The sequence below is a fragment of the Octopus sinensis genome, linkage group LG18, assembly GCF_006345805.1.
Source record: "Octopus sinensis linkage group LG18, ASM634580v1, whole genome shotgun sequence".
In the NCBI taxonomy this organism is placed as follows: domain Eukaryota; kingdom Metazoa; phylum Mollusca; class Cephalopoda; order Octopoda; family Octopodidae; genus Octopus; species Octopus sinensis.
This window is the reverse complement of record NC_043014.1, coordinates 26,835,191-26,855,509: the sequence shown is the minus strand read 5'-3', so window position 1 is coordinate 26,855,509 and position 20,319 is coordinate 26,835,191. Positions and strand designations below refer to the sequence as shown.

Below are 20,319 nucleotides of genomic sequence, written 5' to 3'. Positions count from 1 at the left end.
GTCAAATAGATTAGGCGAAACGAAAAAGCAAGTTATATAATTCATTTTGTTGGAGCACCGTGTTTCGAAGTTTAAATGCATGCTTTGTAGTTTAAAATCGACTTTGTAGTGTAGAAGAGATGACTGACTAACTTAAAAAGACTTATTTTTTCATTGTTCGCCCCACTTCAAAAGAACTACAATTTTAACGCTTTTTTTCTCCCCCGTACCCCGTTAATTGGTTTCGAATAATGATTTTGATTTCTTCTTTCCTTTTGATAAAACATACATTCTAAGCAAAATCGGCAATCGAAACATCGTTGCATAATCAACAAGGTTGCCTAGGCTAGGCTGACACCTTAGTGATCACAAAACACCTGATGGTCTTGTTCCTAAACATAAAAAAAAAACTTCCTCCCCAAACAATCTAAAATCTCAACAAGATACTCGATATTTAAACAGAGTAGTCCAAATAACAAAATAACAATATACTTTAAATTCTAATAATAAAACAGCAGGTAACTAACTTGAGGGTTCCTCACTTTGTGTAGTGGAAAACGTTCACACCCATAGACAGAAATAGATTTTTTTTTACACTTTTGGATGAGGAAAATTAGAAAAGAATTGACATTCCTGTCTCTTCTCCAATAGTATTATTAAAATAAATTGAATGGGTTCTAATTTGATAATTAAAATCAAACTGTGGCAGGTCATTATAAATGTTTGTCCTTCACTACTGATCTTTTGCAGAAGTGAAGGTGCGTGCAATATTTGGGCATTGTTTACTTGGCGCGCTCGTAAAGGGCTTGAGGAAAGTTAATCTATTCTATTTATTGATCGATCTTATCTCTAAACCAACCCTAACACACCAGATATCCGAATCATCTGGCATAACCACTGAAGTGTTGTCCCATCTCCTCTTTGTTCCCTAATAACTTTATTAAAAGTGCATACGTTTTAAGGCAATTTTCCAGATACAATTCTAAGTGGAGTAGATCAGAACATACTGGGAAAAAAGTGTTATGTTTAGAAACATTCTACACTTTCAGGGACTTTGTTAAATGCATAGATTTTAAATGAGAGTTTCCAGAGAAGTTTTCGAGGGTGTAGATTCCGATTATCTTGATAAAACTTTGAAAAACAAACTTTGTTTTTGGGAAACATTGTCAGTGAAAGCACATTTTTATACTTTTGTGCAGAAGTGTCCAACCAACTTAGTATTCTCGTAACTTTCTTTAAAATGCATATTTTATAATAACATTTACCTGAGATACCTTTCGAGGGTGTTATGTATGAATATCGTGATTAAATTTTGAAGAAAAAAAAAAAGCGTATTCCTGGAATATTTCACTAAAACAAGTCCCGCACGTGTGTTTGTGGAGGCAATGATATTCTAAATGAAAACAATGAAAATTCTTTTTCTATTTTGTCTGTTATCAGTGTTGAAAATGCATGTGGAAAATTTCAAGGAAAAAAAGAACCCCAAAAAAACGTGCATTTTAAAGAACGTTATGTGGTGGGCGGAGCACACTTCTGTACTTATGTCCACTCACCCTAAGCTATACTCTAAAGAATTAGAGCTGTAGCTTTTTAGATAAAAAACGAAGAAATAATTCAAGGTCCCTGTTTAAGATGTGTGATGGTTGCATAAAACAGTTGAATTATCTACAGTAACTTCCTTAGTTATTTTTACATAACCTCCTTCATTTCAAAACACATAACGTGCCATTTGTGGATAACATTATTCATCCTTTGACTATTTCTCCAGAGGTAGCTGTGCTCTAGCTCTACATCAGTGGTTCTCAACTATTTTTTACCTGTGGACCCCTTTGATTCCCATTTTACTCTACTGGACATCCATAACCATTCAGTGAATATAAAAAAAATCCTACTGCATTTTTATAATTAAATACTATTTGGTATTGTTTAAAGAAATTAAAATATTTTGTGTACTGTAGAAGTATGACCAACTTATTGAACGTAAATTTTAATAAAATCTTATATGGACCCCAGTTGAGAACCACTGCTCTGAATGAACAACCTAAAAATCCTTACTTCAAAACAAATAGCTTCTGTTAAATCCATTGTGATTCTTCTAACCAGTAACCCAAGAATATGGAATACAACTATCACTCTCAGCAACATAACTTAAAACAAATAGGTGCAGGCATAGCTCTGTAGTTAAGAAGCTTCCTTCCTAACTACATGATTTCATGTTCAGTCCCACTGCATAGCATCATGAGTAAGTGCCTTCTGTAGCTGTGAGCCCGCAGCCCACAAGACTTGACTTTTAGGTGGATTTGGTTGGCAGAAACTGAAAGAAACCAGTCATTATATATATATATATATATACTAGCAGTATCACCCGGTGTTGCTTGGGTTTGTTTCGACCCTTTAGAATTGGAATTTTTGAAAAGTAAAAATTTTGCATTATGCAACTTGTTATTCTCTTCAAGTGAACATTTTTCCAGTTGAAATACACCGAAAAATGGTGACACAGCAGTCAAAAATCGTAAAAAATAGGGATTTTCATAGAAAAAAAGCACCTTTTTGATGTAAATAATTTTTGGTGTTAACATGGTCCGATTTGAATTATATCTTCTACAGAATGAAGAGCAAGCCTTCTATCATACTCTCAATTTTGGTCAACTTGTGCTGCTGGGTCTTGAAAGCGATAGCGTTAGTTGAAGGCTACCAAACCTGCCACACACAGACAACTTCAGCTTTATATATATATATATATATATATATAGATTTGCTACACACTACTTTCCATCCTTAATAATGAAACTTGGTAGATCCAAAAGTTAAACACACAGACACACGAGTTGAGTTTTATATATATAGATTTCTCAATGGGGATTTCAGGGGAGAGTTTCAGGGAGTTGCTGGTGATGTATCGTGATGATGAAAAATCCGGCCTACTAAAATTTGGTTAAAGTGATTCAAACTGCAGACTCAATGCAAAATGGTCACATTTAATTCAAAGCGTTAAAAATGTTATGAAAACAATTGGTATGTGTTCACAAGGTCCAAACAATACGAAAAAACCCTCCAGGCTACATCCCGAAAATTCATTTCTTTCCCGAATTTCTACAATGTTTACAGCAATTCGTTTTTATATCTTGATTTTTTATTTTTCATGCAATTTACGCATGCTTGCACACGTGGTGAACACAGTTCACGTCAAACAGCTGACTAAGTAAAAGTTCACTATTCAATGCATGGGATAAGGCCTAAACAAACACATTATCGATTTTTGCACCTGCGAGATGAATTTCAGAACAGAAATAGCGCAGTTCAATTTTCATTCACCTAAACTTTAAGTGACCCATTTTTGGTGGTTCTATGATTTGTTGGCTTGGAAGAGATGTGCCAGGAAGTTAGACACACAAGTTGAGTTTTATATATATAGATATATAAAGTGTCCTAAATTACACAAAAATCTCATTTTAACAGATATATTTACCAAAATTACACAAAAATATCTTGAAATACTAAAGAGTAAATTAATTTAATAAAATCGCCATTGACTTCAACCACAGTCTCCAGACGACTTTAGAATCTCCTGCAGCTTTTCTGGACAGTCTCCTTGTTTAAGTTGATGAATGCTGCCTTAATCTTTGCCTTCAGTTCATCTTTGGTGTTACAAGGAGTTTTGTTGGTCTCTTGCTCAACTGCACCCCACACATAATAATCAAGGGGATTGCAGTCTAGGGAGTCAGGTAGCCAGATGTTAGACGTGATGTGGTCACAGAAATTGTCTAACAGCTATGATTGTGTGGCATGGTGCAAAGTCCTGTTGCCAGACATAGGGTCTTCCAGCAGCCAGCCTCTTGACCCAGGGTAGCACTACCTCCTCCAGGCACTTGATGAAGGCCTCCGTGTTGAGTCTGAGGCCGTTTTGGAAGATGAATGGAGGCATAACATCACCATCACTAGTGATCACTCAACCATGATGTTGACTGGATCTTTGATTTTTATTGCTCTTGGTACATGTTTTGAGGACTCAGGTTGACACCCAACCGTCTGAAATGTTTGTACTGGAGCTTCTGGCATGAATGTCAAGCAGCACAGCATGTCGTTTCCAAATTTCTGGCAGAGTGAATGGTGCAATTTACCCATCACACCCTGTATATATGTGTGTTTGTGCTGACTGGACTCTGGCATGGCTTTGTAGTATGAAGCTTGCTTCCCAATGGCACGATTCCAGGTTCAGTCCCACTACGTGGCACCTTGGGCAAGTGTCTTCTACTATACTCTTGGACTGACAAGGCCTTGTAAGTGGATTTGGTAGATGAAAACTGAAAGAGCCTTGTCATATATATATGTATATAACTATGTGTATTTGTTCCCCCATCATCTGTTGACAACCAGCATTGGTGTTTTTAGTGGTTCAACAAAAGAGACCATCAAAATAAGTACTAGGCTTAAGAAGTAAGTCCTGGAGTCAATTTGTTTGGCTAAAACCTTTCAAGGCAGTGCTTCAGCATGGCTGCAGTCCAATGACTGAAACAAGTAAAAGAATAAAAGAAAAGTATACACACACACACACATATATATATATCAAAAATACAAAATGGGACAAGAACGCAAAACATCCGGACAGGTAGGTGATACAAAAAGGGACAAAAAACCTCAAGATAAACGATACAAAGAAAACAAGGACGGCTCATTCGAAGTTTTCTTTCCTCAGTCAAGCACCAGATTATCCTCGCAATTTTGGCTGATTATTCTTTTATTTTTCAAAATTAAGATAAACAAAGTTCTTTTTTAATCTAAAATATTCTCTCCTTTTTCTACAATGCTCTTCCATTTATTTGGTAGACTTACTAGGCTCCTCTTCCTAAATTCACTTGTCCATAATGTAAGATATTCCTCCAATACTGTTCTGACCTCATCTACAGAATTCATGTTTTCCATCCAAATGATTTTGAAGATTGTGGAATAAATGATAATCAGATGGGACAATGTCCGGCAAATATGGTGGGTGAGACATTGTTTCCCATTCAATCTGCTCCAGTCTTTGGAATATCATCCTCACTGTATGTGGCTGTAGTTTCTGGCTCAGAATTTCTGGAACCACTGCTGACACTGGCTTACGCTTATTGTCTGATTCCCACATACTGCATTAATATTTCTCACACTTTCAGTTTGCGTTGTTGCCTTATAAAGCAAAATATGCTGAATATGCTCCTTTGTCACTTCCATTATAGCTTTGAAAAAATAACTGTTAAAATCGAACTGCACTCTTCTAAACTTGCATTAAAAATAAGCACAAGGTAAAATTACTACCTGTTTTTATAGCAAGTTGATGCAGGTAGTTTATCCTGTCTCCCTTTTAGTTCATGCAATTGAAAAAAACCCATTATTTATGAGATGACCCAATATATATATATATATATATAATGTTTAACCCTGCCTATATTTAGATTGAATGAATGTGGCTATAAGCTTTCACTTTTATATTATACTATGGAAGATTGTAGGGAATAAAATGCATGACTTAAAGGTTTGGTTGCTGTTTAGTTACATATTTAGCTGTTGGTTATTGATTTACTTATTGAATTTATTTACCAATACTGTTGTACATAGGGTAAATGTGTTTGAAAGTTGTGGTTTCTTTGGTATTTTTGTTCCCAAACAACACTTATTTTAGTGCTGCTGACACCGCCGGATTGAATGGTACTGCCCAGGTGTTGAAACTATAATGATATCCATGGGATAGCTGATGATGGAGGTATGTTGGATTGTTGGTATGACTGTTTTTGTATATGTGGAATAGTATTATAACACATCCTTTTAATATGTTTGTGAGAGCTGGCCTCTTACAGCTGACATGGAATGAAGAATCCAGACATTTCAACATAAGTGCTTCAGAAAACTGTTACACATCCCATAAACAGAACACAAAACAAACAGCTTTTTCCACCCAGACAAGCAAGGGGCACACTATGAAAAAATATCTCTTAACTTACAAATTGTGTAGGTATACACACTGCAACTGTCACATTCTGATCATGTTCACTTCATCTACTTTTGCTGTGACCACCACCCAAGGTGTATGGAAATAGACTGGTTAGTGGAGAGACTGCCACTCTGTTTGCCACACTGGTACTCATGTGATTCATCACTGTATCAGAGAGTATGCTGACAAGAGATAGGCAAAAGATAAGGTATATCTGGAAAACTGACCTTTGGGTCATGTTTACTTGTTTCCTATGCCATAGGATCCCTCAGTCAGAGCTGACCTAGCACTATACAAAGTTATAATGTATCAGCTGAGGAGGGATTTAACATAATGATTACAACAAAATTCATTAAAAACCAAAAATCATCTAACATTATCAGAAAAAAAGCATAGAAAATAATCATTTTTGAATGAATTTTTAAAAACTTTCTCAAGATCCCTTTTTTTTAAATTTCTTTTCTTTGTTACTTTTATAGAAGCAACTTCGAGAAGTTGCTGTCATTGTCACGGGAGGAATGGTTTGCTTCTCAGGCATCTCAATATATCAGGGAAATGAGAAGTTCTACAGCCAGTTTGTGATGCCAGCTGTGAAAATCCTGAGTCCTGAGAATGCGCACAGATTTGGTGTTGCCTTAGCAAAATATCGGCTCTTTGGAAGGTCATCTGTAGCTGATCCTGCTATTCTGGTTAGTATTTTTATTCTGGTTTGTGTATGTTTGTATGTGACATCATATCTGTATAGCATTCTCTCTCTCTCACTCTTGCCCCCTTTCACTCTTCCCCCTCTCTCTATGCATTTACTTGTTAACCTGTTTATCCTCAGGTCAACCCAAGTAAAAGAGATTTTAGATGAAAGGCCTTTCCAACCATGGCCATACCATCTTCTGGAATAGTTTATCATGGATAGTAATGTGTCCATTATTTATTGTCATCTTTTTAATCTGTATGAGTTGGAAATGCAGTTACTAATATGAAGTTGAATGAGTTGGAAGTTCAAGATGATGATAATGGTGTATCTCGCACATTTTAAAGAAGAGTGTGGAACCATCTTCTTTGACATGCCTTTCCACATCTAGCACATAATTAAAACATGAACTGAAATCCATTTTTCCAGTGGTTTGTTTTCATCTGTGCTGTAGCATTTCATTCAATGAAAATGATCTACAGTGCTTGGAGAACTTAATCCAAACTTACAAACTAGACATGTTTTACTCAACAAATTCTTGCAAAACCATTTTCTGAAGTATGTCTCTCATCATCATCATCATCATCATTTAACGTCCGCTTTCCATGTTGGCAGGTGTTGGACAGTTTGACTGAGGACTGGCAGAGTTTCTACAGCTGGATGCCCTTCCTAACGCCAACCACTCTGAGTGTGTAGTGGGTGCTTTTACATGCCACCGGCACGAGGGCCAGTCAGACGGTACTGACAATGGCCATGCTCAAATGGTGTTTTTTACATGCCACCTGCACAGAAGCCATTCCAGCAGTACTGGCAATGACCTCGCTTGAATGTTGTTTTTCAAGTGCCAGTAAGGTGACACTGGTAAGGATCATGCTCAAATGGTGTTTTACATGCCACAGGCACAGAAGCCAGTCAGCGGCCCTGGCAACGATCACGTTTAGATGGTACTCTTAGCACTCCACTAGCATGGATGCCAGTCATGCGGTGCCGTCATCGAATTTGACTTCGATTTTGATTTTACTTACCTCAACAGGTCTTTGCAAGCAGAGTATAGTGTCCAGTGAAGGAAAAGTACGCATAAGTGGGCTGGTTACAGCACTGGCATAGGCCACGGGTTATGATCTCACTTGGTTTGCTGTGTCTTCTCAAGCACAGCATATTTCCAAAGGTCTCGGTCACTAGTGAGGCCTAATGTTCAAAGGTCATGCTTCACCACCTCATCCCAGGTCTCCCTGAGTCTACCTCTTCCACAGGTTCCCTCAACCACTAGGGTGTGACACTTCTTCACACAGCTATTCTCATCCATTTTCACCATATGACCATACCAACACAGTCATCTCTCTTGCACACCACATCTGATGCTTCTTAGATCCAACTTTTCTCTCAAGGTACTTACTCTCTGTCGAGTATGCACACTGACATTACACATCCAGCGGAGCATACTGGCTTCATTCCTTGCAAGCTTATGCATGTCCTCAGCAGTCATGGCCCATGTTTCACTGCCATGTAGCATGGCTGTCCGTACACATCTATCATACAATCTACCTTTTACTCTGAGAAAGAGGCCCTTTGTCATCAACAGAGGTAGGAGCTTTCTGAACTTTGCCCAGGCTATTTTTATTCTAGCAGCTACACTTTCAGAGCACCCACCCCCACTACTGACTTGGTCACCTAGGTAACGGAAGCTATCAACTACTTCTAGTTTTTCTCCCTGGAATGTAGCACAAGTTGTTCTCTGCACATTTTCAGTGTTTATTGCTCCTGAGCATCTGCCACATACAAAATCTATCTTCCACAAGCTCTCTTACCTCCCAAACTGCAGCTGCTCCTTTTGTTCCCTTGTTAATAGAATCTTTGCCAACTGATGGTTCAGTTATAGGCATTCCTGCAAAGAAAACCCCCACATTTGCTGCCTACCAACATGCTGCACATGCTAGGTTGGTCTCATCTAAAGTTGTCCCTTTCCATTTCACTATGCTCATCACCACATACTTGAGCACATTACAATGGGCTTCAGAGGTAGCTCATATTCAATCTCTCCTTTTCTCTTCTGTGATCTTCTTAGTTCTATAGAAATATGCTATAGAATATCAAATTTCTAAGAAAGGTAATACCCCTGGCCCTTCCAGCAAACAACTTATTTTATCCCTTTAATGTTTGGATTACTTTGTCAAATGTAATGTTTTTTTTTTTATTCACATTGCTTTGAATTAATCCTGCAGCTTTGTGGTTTTGATGATGTAATTGTTTATTTCTAAAATAACAATGTTGGGTAGGTGTGAGAAGTTTGATCTGGCCAGTTTAAACATAAATTATCATCATCATTTAGCATCTGCTCTCCATGCTGGCATGGGTTAGATGGTTTGACTAAAACTGGTAGTTGGAGAGCTGTGCCAGGTTCCAGTCTGATTTGGCATGGTTTCTACGACTGAATGCTGTTCCTTACACCAACCATTTCAAGAGTGTAATGGGTGCTTTTCATATGCCACTGGCATGGGTGCAAGCTGTGTGACACTGGCATCGGCCACAACTACAGTTTCACTTGGCTTGACGAATCTTTTCAAGCATGGCATATCACCAAAGGTCTCAGTCACTTATCGCCTCCATGAGATCCAATGTTCAAAGGGTGCTTTTTATGTGCTACTGGCATGGGTGCCTGTTATGTGACACCAGCCTCGGCCATGACTATGATTTCACTTGGCTTGATGACTCTTGTCAAATGTCACATTGCCAAAGGTCTCGGTCACTTGTCATTACTTCTGTGAAGCCCAACATTCGAAGATCATGCTTCACCACCTTGTTCCATGCCCTCCTGTGTATACCTCTTCCACAGTTAGAGAAATTGGCACTTTTTTACACGGCTGTCCTCATCCATCACATGACCATACCAGTGCAATTGTCTCTCTTGCATGCCACATCTGATGCTTCTTATGCCCAGCTTTTCTCTCAAGATGCCAGGTTGAATATTTGGGCTGGATATGGCCGGTTTAAATGCTAAAGGGTTAAACGAATTTTGAGTCGAATTTGATTTCACTGTCAGCACACCCTAACCTCTAATAGATGTGCTGTTTCCTGTCTCTTTGACTTATCTACCTCTACCACAGTGACCTAAGTTCAATAGAAATTTCTGTTCCTTTGCTATTTTCTCAGGTGTTCCTAACTCACTCATCTGTAGCCATGCACAAACACTCTTTCCTCTCCAGAATGTCAGCCTTCTTGAATTTTCTTCTCCTAATCTCAGAGCACCTCCAAATTCCTTGAACACAGGTCCATCTGCCTGACCAAACTAATAAGATATATTTCAATTCTCAAAATTATAAAGCCTGTATTTGTTGTTATTTAGACTCAGATCAATCTTGATCCAGCAAATCTGTATTCAAAGGTATTCAAGTTAGGACAATCCCATCTTATTTTATTGTCAGTACATCTAGGACTAGATTATCTCATGTGGCTTTCCTTTATTTTGACAGAGAGTAGGGTGTGATTTGAGGGAGATTTGACTGCTATTTATAGCAGATACTGTAAACATGTAAAGATTTGTTTTATTAATCTGTAAATTGAAACTACAAAATGAAGATTATTTAAATATTCACTTCACACTTATTTTATATAATTTTAGAATACTAAGGTATGGGATCTTGAATTTCGCAATCCTGTGGGTGTGGCAGCTGGCTTTGATAAACATGGAGAAGCTGTTGACGGACTTTTGAAGATTGGTTTTGGTTTTGTAGAAGTTGGCAGTATTACCCCAAAACCTCAGCCTGGCAATCCAAAGCCGAGGGTGTTTCGATTAGATGAAGATTGTGCTGTGATTAATAGGTAAGTTGTTAATTTTGTGAAATCTACATTTGCTATGTGAGGCTTCCATATATCTTCTGGCTTTCCATCTGGAAAATTCCTCTCTGAGGTGCTAACTTGTATAAGGTTTTTCATGGAATATCAAAAGTTGCCCATACATGTAAATTGCCATGCTACCAGTATTATCCAGAGGGAAAGGAAAGGTCTGATACAGCTTGGCAATACTACTGGGTGCAGGCATTGCTGTCAGAATACAGACTTGGAAAAGAAACTGCAAAGAATCTTGTCCAGTGCTCTAACAATTCTGCTGAATTGCTGCATTGGACTGGTTTTATATTTAATGACCCTGAAGGGATGAAGGACAGTGTTGATTTGAACTCAGGATGAAGTAAGATGGGAACAAATAATACAAGACTTTCTATCTGTGTTTTAACTTGCTTAGTTGCTATCATCGACTTCAATTGCTGGGGCCAGTAAGAAAGCCATGAATTGGTCATTTGACCTTCTAGATGTAGCAGTTAAAATCTCCATAAAATCACTCTCTACCATCTTAAACATGGAAGGACACACTAAATAATCTCATCATATGTATACAAGAACATTTGAAAGCCATAACTGAAATATCTTTGATTATAAGGTTGGTTGATTCAGGACTGACTTGAAGCTAAACGTTCAGCATTGATTGTTTTTAAAAAGATATCCATGCTGTTACACTTCACCTCTGTACTACTGTCCACTGCATGCTGAGGTACTGTATGTACCTCAGCAAAGTGGAAATCTGGTATATCTGGAATAACACTGTGTAACAAAATTTTCATTTTTTTGTGTCTTTAGTCAGGAAGTGTTATTTCCTATGTGCTTCTAGAAATCAAAGAAAATGACTACTATTCCCTTCAAACTTTGCTTTTGTGACCTGGCCATCTATATTTTGAAACTGATTCTTTTTCCATTACATTTCAGACTGATTCAGTGATGAGTTGCTTAAGCAGAAAAATCATTAAAGCTTATATTCTGCTCAATACCACAGATTTGCTTGTCAGTTGCTTGACCATAACTACTTGAGCATGTCCCTTAATGGCTCATATGAGTATCTCTGATCATGAGCAGGAACAGTGGGAAAGCATCATAGTTATGTGTTGAGGGATTCTTTGGGGTTTGAATAAATGTAACAAAAGCAAAGTTTGAAGGAAATATTGGCCATTTTTTCATACTTTCTTGGAGTAAGCATATAGGAAATAACAGTTGGTGCCCAAGGACAAAATTCGTGTTATACAGTGTTATGGATCTATGGATTATATCAACTTCTTGCATGCCACATATCTTCTTGACATATTTGAATTTTCAAAATTATAAAGCATGTTTTTGTTGTTATTTAGAGATCAATCATAATCTAGCAAATCTGTATTTAAAGGTATTCAAGTTATGACAATCTCATCTTATTTTTTAGTGAGTACATCTAGAACTAGATTATCAAGTGTGGCTTTCTTTTATTTTGACAGAAGGGTAGGGTGTGATTTGAGAGAGATTTGACTGCTATTTATAGCAGACTAGCAGCATAGCCCGGCGTTGCCCGGGTATGTAAGAGCCCCTAGTAGGCAATGACTAATCCCAATCTAGTCCTTTCCCTCTAGGGAACAAAGGCGCATGTGTAGGTTGCAATGTCTTCTCTTCACTCCCATATAACTATCAAACAGCTATCGATAATTCAACCCAACCAATTCCTACCAGGAAGAAATTACATTCGAGACTTTACTCCCAACTTTACCCGCCACTTCTGCTAATAGCTGCTGCAGCCGCAAGTTATTCGAATACTTTTTTGTTTACACTTTCTTTATAACTACTACCCCAAACGTTTTACCTTAAAATTTTGACGTACCCTAAGGGTCCTCGGACGCTACTTGCAAACTCTTGGTTTATTATAAACCGCTTTTGTCGTGTGCATCAAAAAAACCTTTTCCATTCGTTTGTTCAGTTTGGTCACTTTTGACTTTTTCGTTGTTGTCACTCACAATGCTGCCCGCTTTTTTGCCGTTTTTGTACATTTTTATACATTTTGGGATACTTTGGCACATAAAATCACCCACTACACTCTCGGAGTGGTTGGCGTTAGGAAGGGCATCCAGCTGTAGAAACACTGCCAGATCTGACTGGCCTGGTGCAGCCTTCGGGCTCCCCAGACCCCAGTTGAACCGTCCAACCCATGCTAGCATGGAAAGCGGACGTTAAATGATGATGATGATGATCCCACATGATCGGAGAGTTAAAAAGGTCGAGTTGCGTCCCCTAGACAGTCTGTTGAAAATGTGTTGCATATAAAAAGCTTTGATTCTTGACCCATGTCGAATTTATCGATTTTTTTTCAGAACTGGGGGAACTTTTCAAAATTTTCACTGCGTTAGTTTTGAATTATGACATTGGGCTATGTGTGTGTCAAGTTTCATCAGAATCGGTTGAAAACCATGGTCAGGGTGAGGGTACAACCTGACAGACACACAGACAGACAAACTGCCGTTTATATATAGAGAGATACTGTAAACATGTAGAGATTTGTTTTATTAATCTGTAAATTGAAACTATAAAAAGGAAGATTATTTAAATATTCACATCACACTTATTTTATATAATTTTAGAATACTAGGGTATGGGATCTTGAGTTCCACAGTCCTGTGGGTGTGGCAGTTAGATTTGATAAACATGGAGAAGCTGTTAACGGAAGTTTGAAGATTGGTTTTGGTTTTGTAGAAGTTGGCAGCATCACCCCAAAACCTCAGCCTGGCAATCCAAAGCCAAGGGTGTTTCGATTAGATGAAGATTGTGCTGTGATTGAACTGGTAAGCTGGAGAGCTGCACCAGGTTCTAGTCTGATTTGGCATGGTTTCTATGATTGAATGCTCTTCCTAATGCCAACCATTTCAAGAGTGTAATGGGTGCTTTTCACATGACACTGGCATTGGCCTCAACTATGATTTTACTTGGCTTGACAAGTCTTCTCAAGCATTGCATATCGCCAAAGGTCTCAGTCACTTACCACCTCCATGAGATCCAACGTTCAAATGGTGCTTTTTATGTGCTAATGGCATGGGTGTCTGTTATGTGACAATGCCTAGTCATGGAATAACACAGCAATAATTACAATTGTTGGTTTTATTTTAAGGATGGCCAGAGTCTACTGGGCTGCATTTGTCACTGGTTTCCATGATGATGAACAGATAAAACAAATATCTCCTTAGGTAGGATAGTTTTTATTTGTAACTTAGTTTTACAGTGTTATTCCTAAGTAGTGATCAATATCATCCTGATACCTAGCTGCAACTTAGTGCAGTCCTGTTCATTGAATATATTCCCCGGCGAATTTCTGGCCTTGTTCCTATGTTAGGAATTATTATTAGGTGGTGGAGGGTAGAATTTTGCCCTGTATTTTTTTTTCTGGCACTTTACATTCTGTGATCAAATTCTGGTGAACTTAACTTTGCCTTTCCTCTTTTGGTGGGGTCAATAGAGTACTAGCCAAGTATTGGAATTGATGGTATTGACTCTCACACTTGCTGGCCTTGTAGCTAAATTAGAAATCATTATCAATATTAAGGCAGTAAGCTGGCTGAATTGTTATTGTGCTGAACAAAATGTATTTCTTCTGACTCTTTACAATCTGAGTTCATATACTGCCAAGGTCGACTTTACCTTTCATTCTTTCAGAGTTAATAAAATAAATACCAGTTGAGCAATGGGATCAATGTAATTGATTTCTCCCTCCCCTCAAAACTATTACAGTTATCATTATTGGGATAGCACAAGGCGGCGAACTGACAGAAACGTTAGCATGCCAAGCGAAATGCTTAGCGGTATTTCGTTTATCTTTACGTTCTGAGTTCAGATTCCACTGAGGTCGTCTTTGCCTTTCCCCAAAAAAATTTCAGGCCTTGTGCCTAGAGTAGAAAAGATTATTGAGATGGCATGCTGTGGAATTGTTAGTTTGGGAAAACGTCTTGTTCTTCTTTCAGCAATACATTCTGAGTTCAAATCATGCTATAGTCAGCTTTAGTTTTCATCCTTTTAGAGTTGATGGAATAAAGTACCAGTCGAGTAAAGGGGCTTGGTATAATCGACTTTCTTCTACCAAAATTGCTGGCCTTGTGCCTAAATCAATACCAGGTGAGGGTTGTGGCAGAAATGATAAATTGCTATGTTAATATACTTGTGTTTAGAGTAATATCCTTTTATATTCTGAGATCAAATCCTACCAGAACCGATTTTCTTTGTCGTTTGTTTGGAGTTGTTAAAGTAGGTACCAGTTATTTATTGGAGGATATTCAATAGAGTCAACTTCACCTACAAATGTTTGACTTAGAACTAAAGGTGAAAATCATTGCCGTTACTATCTAGAAGAATCATTAGCATGCCAGGCAAATTGCTTAGCGGCATTTCACCCATCTTTACTTTCTGAGTTCAAATTCCGTCAATGTCGACTTCGCCTTTCGTCCTTTTGGGGTCAATAAAATAATACCAGCTGAACACTGGAGTCGATACAATCGACTTATCCTTCTCCTGAAGTTGCTGGTCTTGTGTCAAAATTTGAAATCATTATTATTACAAGAGCGTTAAATTGCAGAATTAGACTTAATGTGTTACGTCCCTTGACATAACTCAGTTTAATTTTGCATTGATAAAATTAAGTGCTAGTCAAATAGAGGATGTCAATATATTCTCAGCTATTCTCTACTTCCAGGTTTGTGTCTAATTTATGAAACCAGTTAGTAGAAACATAGCATGCTGGGCAAAATGACTTACAATATTTAGTTTCGATTTTTATTATTAATATTAAGGCAGTAAGCTGGCTGAATTGTTATTGTGGTGGACAAAATGTATTTTGAGTCCAAGTCATGTACCATTCATGTAATGAGAGGTGTTGATATAACTGACTGTTTTTCTCTGTGAATTCATTGCCTTGTGCCAAAGTTAGAAATCCTTGCTCTTACTATCATTACTCATCATCGTAATATTTATGCTCATTTTTTCATATCTGCATGGCTTCAGTGGTTTTTTCTTTCTTTTAGTGTTGCATGAATTGTTGTATATTGTTATCTCCTATGTGAGGTTTATTTTCTTGAGATTGACCACCACTATTATACCTATGCCTTCCTTTATCTTTCGTTTTTCGCAGCTTCTTTCTGTTTTGAGTGTTAAGCCCTTTATCTAATTGTCATCCATCACATGGCCATCACAACACAGTCTTCTCTCTTAGGCACTCTATCCGAATACTCTTATACTTCTTTACATGATCTTTCATGTAACCTCCCCCACCAGCTGTATCTTCCTGTACTATCTCCAATATTTTTGTCAACTCTTTGTGGTTAGTAAAGAAAACATCATCATCATTTATCACTAAAATCACCTAGTTATTATTACTTTAGGTATGGTTTCAACAGTGATGGGCATGAAGTGGTGTACAACCGTTTGATGGAGCGGAATGAGAAGACTGTTAAAAGTGAGAGTTTAAACCTCTTTTTAATGATACAATAATTTGTTTAACTTTTTGTTTTCTTTTTTTTTCTGCTAAAACATCAATTTCCTTCTTCTTTTTTCCTCCACTTCCATCATACCCACCTGTAATCAATAACACTGATTGTGTTGTTGATTACATAACAGAGTACCTGCTGTACCCACTTCTTAAGTGAGGTACTATATGAATATGTAGTATATAATTTTATTAGCTACTATATAAATAAGTACAATATGATTATATAGCTGGTGAACTCACAATTGTTTGTGCCAAATAGAATGTCTTGCAGTATTTGTTCTGACTGTGTGATCTGAGTTCAAATCTAGCTGAAGTCATATGGTGTAGTGGTTAAGAGTGTGGCTTCTAACCCCAAGATTCTGAGTTCAATTCCAGACAGTGACCTGAATAATAATAATAATAATAATAATAATAACAGCAACAACAACAACAACAACAATATTGAAAAATACCTTAGGAATGAGAACCCAGGTTCGAAATTTCCCCAAGACACCTGATGAAGGCTGGAGAGTATATCAGCCGAAACGTGTTAACAACAAACAAGATGAGGACAAATATCTGTCACTTGTAAATAATGTACATAATTCCTCAGATATTCCTTAAATATAGAACTGTATTGTAAGGTAGGTGTAAGAGGTTGGATCTGGCTTTTTTGAAAATAAATCAGAAAGAATATTTGGGCTGGATATGACTGCTTTAAATGGTTGAAGTATCTGTCCAGAGTGGTAAATTGATGGTATCTGTTCTAATTCCACCTAAGTGCTGATGACCAGAGTTAATTATCATATCAAAAAGAACCCTGTCAATCTGTAATTGGCCAGTGTGGACATGTAAGCCTGTAACTAGCCTAGGCAAGTTGTCAACAGCATACTGAAGTTTTCATCCAGTAGTTGATGAACAACAGCTGATGGGATATAATTATATTAAGCGCTGGTGTGGCTGTGTAGTAAGAAGTTTACTTCTCAAACACATAGTTCTGAGTTCAGTCCCACTTGGACAAGTGTCTGCTAGTATGGATAAATATTACCTTATTCAGAAATTGGTGAGGGTTGGTAGCAGGAAGGATCCTGCCATAGAAAATCTGCATTAATAAATTTCATCCAACTCCTGGGAACATAGAAAAAATGAATGTTAAAATGATGATGATGATAAACATATAATTAGGTATTATATAAATAGGGATACTTTTTTCTGCTAGTTTAACAGTACTATTTTTATTGCCACAAGCGTCCCACTTGATAAATCATCAGGCACTTCATGCTTATCGTAATTTGCTTATGTTCATAAGGCTCATTCTAGTGCTAGGCATTAAATGAAATGTTTATTGTAGTGAGGTATGAGGTTATCTGTTAAGCAAATGAAATACTATTTCAATTGTATGGAACAGCTGAAATAGCTGGAATAAAGGACAAACAAAACCAAAAAAAATGAACATTTGTTGCTTTGAGTTTAGAAAGAAGAAATAACAAGCCGTCTGTAACACATTCAGTCGTTGTTGTTTTGCATGGTGTTTTTTGACACCTAATCAAATCCTGTTGTTGTGTGCCCTGCCAACTTCTTAGATTGTTTCTTCTGTATTTCCCTATGATCAAAGTGGCCAGACAGTGCAACATGTGATGTCTGTGTCATGTAATGATTACCATGCTTATAGGGATTGTGTGTTTTCCCATCAAAGCAAGTTAGCCACTATACTACCATGGCTTGATCTTAGTCTATTTGTATAGGTTCACTTCCTTTTGATTTGAAAATACAAACTGGGTAGTGGTTCACTGGGATTCCTAAACAAGCCTTTGCAGTGGAAGGTTGCTCTTTTCATTTTTCTCATCAGGCTTCCTTGTTTTCTATCTCAAATTAATATTTTCAATATATCATAAAAGAAACTAGTAGAAGAAAGTTACCAATTTAATTATGTCTCTGAACAATAGCAATCCTACTCTACCTCTGCCTTCTGATGTATTTTCTTCCTCTTTCAGTTAACTCACTAATAGATGATTCCAGAAACATGTTGAACCTAAACTTTTGGGCTGATAAATTCAATTCTTTCACATCCCAACACAAAGGTATCTTCAAGTATAATTTGTTAATGAATAAATTCTCATTAATTTGCTTCTCAGGTTTACCCCTACATATTAGTTTCATTCAGGTTTTTTTCTTTTTTATTTCATCTTTTTTTTTTAATTTGAAATTGTAGTTGATGAACAATGGCACCATTGATTATTACAGGTTTTCAACAAGTTAATCACTGGTTTTTAGCATTTCTGATTGTGAGAAATCAATTAAGAAAAAGAAGAGAGAGAAGATTAATGAGCCAGCAAACAGTCAGAAATCTAGAGAGGTACTTGTTAAAACCTTTGATATCAGAGAAGAGGAGATAAAAACTCACAGCTTAACAGACAACTGGAAGTTCCTGTGGACTAAAGACAAGTCTGTGGCTGGTGCAAAGTTCCAGCCAGGCTGAAGGTGACATGGTAGTAGAACAGTGAGGTAGATAGAACCACAAGAACAAAGAGATGAGCTTGGAAAGACCAGAAGAATGGGAGTAGCACAGCATTATACCAGGGAGTTAGGAGTGAAGTTAGGGGACACACTTACTTAGCAAGAGAAAAAGCTGAAATTGGGATTTGCCATTGTTCTGTGACTTGAGAATGAGAAGCACAAGGTATTCTAGATTGCAGAGTAGTGTACGAGAGACAATTGTGATGTTGGTGAGAAATATGTATAAATGGATAATAGTACCCTTGCACTTAGTATACTATTAAGAAAGTGACGTGGAAGGGCTACTATGAAAGGCTCTGATGGAAGAACGAGGGTCTTTCCAATATGGATCTGAATAGAAGGTCCAGCCATTCCAGTTGACAGTAGTGTGGCAAATGAAGCAATTAAGGTTATGAAAGCAAAGAAAGCTTCTGGTCCACCAAGAATTACCACTGAAATGCTTAAAATATCTAGTAGAGTAAGGAACAGACTAATCATCTTTATAGTTGTACAGGAAGGCGTTATGCCCAATGACTGGTGAGCAGCATTATAGTCAATTGTTACAAGGGCAAAAGTGATACTTTAGTGAGGGGTAATTACTGGGGTATCAAATTGTTAGACCGGAAAATTATAGCTCTGTTGATTAGGTAAAGAGCCTAGATGAGATTTAGTTCTGTTTTGTGCCATGCAGAAGTACTACTAATACTATCTTCCTCGTGAGATAGTTGCAGTACTGAGAATTCATCAACAGAGAGAAAGCCTTTGACAGAGTTCCTTGCTTGGTAATCTGGTGGGCACTAAGGAAATTGGGAGTAGACAGATGGCTTGTTTGAGCTATACGACCCTTGCACAACAGAGATGTCTACATGCTGAGAGTTAGCAAAGAGTGACCACCAGATATCTTAAGCATCTCTGCAGTGATTCCTGATGGGCCGGGGGCTTGTCCTGACTTCACATCAATTGCTTTATCTACTAGGCTGCTGTCTATTCGGATAGCTGGTCTCTCTACTGGGTCAACATTTGACAGGCTCTCCTCCCATTCATTCTCCACATTCAGCAGCCTTTCATAATGGCTTTCCAACCCACTTACTTTTCAGAATCATTAAAAGCAAGTGCACCATCATCCATGCGGATGCATTTCTTTCCTGTGACATCACAATTATCTCTCACACACTGTCTTGCAATCCAAAATACTTCAGGTCCTCACATTGCTAAACATTGGCAAGCTTCTTCTTTTCTGCTTCTCCCTTGGCTATGTATACCTGTCACCCAGCCTCCCTTCTGGCTATCTGGTACAGTTCCCTGCTGCCCCTACTCTTCCAGGCTTTCCAGGCATTTCTTTGCTCTAATGGTTTTGTCTACCGTATTATTCCACCACCACGTTACTCTAGGTCTGAAAGGGACTTTGCACGAGCTGCAGATTTGGTCTGGGTGTTCAGTAAGCTGTCCTGTAGGAATTTCCAGCTTCCCTTTGTGTCCAAAGTCTGTAGCTCCTCCTTCCTCTCATCAAATTTCTCGATGAGGATGTCTATAAATCTCTGACCATGTGAAAGGTTCTTAGGCTTCAAAATCCTTCTTTACTGGATTGGTCTGTTTCTGGGCATCCTTCTGGCCTCGAGTCTAAGGTCACTAATGACTAATCTATGCTGGTGGGTACATTCTTCATCCAGGGGGGTCTTTGTATTTAGGAGCAACCCTGCGTCCCGCTGTCTGGAGAGTCACCTGATTGATAGGTTATCTGCTGGCTGTCTGACTTCCTGAAGTTAGTGTTGCAGATTAATAGGTTACATGCATCACAGAACTCCAGTAGCCTAGTTCCCTCTTTGTTTTGGAACCAATTCCATGGCCCCTGTGTACACCATTGAAGATACTGGATTGCTGTCCAACATGCCC

At 37.9% G+C, this 20,319-nt stretch overlaps 1 protein-coding gene across 2 annotated transcripts in view; it reads left to right on the top strand.

The window, feature by feature from the left end:
• The window catches only part of LOC115221482 (dihydroorotate dehydrogenase (quinone), mitochondrial-like), a 46,842-nt gene that overhangs the window by 231 nt on the left and 26,292 nt on the right, over nucleotides 1–20,319 (top strand). Inside the window, exons 2-5 of one of the 2 annotated variants that reach the window (XM_029791674.2) lie at nucleotides 6,427–6,636; nucleotides 10,255–10,454; nucleotides 15,845–15,918; nucleotides 17,925–18,011. In XM_029791674.2, coding sequence (XP_029647534.1) covers nucleotides 6,427–6,636; nucleotides 10,255–10,454; nucleotides 15,845–15,918; nucleotides 17,925–18,011 — 571 coding nt within the window. The remainder of the gene's footprint in view (nucleotides 1–6,426; nucleotides 6,637–10,254; nucleotides 10,455–15,844; nucleotides 15,919–17,924; nucleotides 18,012–20,319) is intronic. The other variant, XM_029791675.2, reaches the window with a different exon arrangement.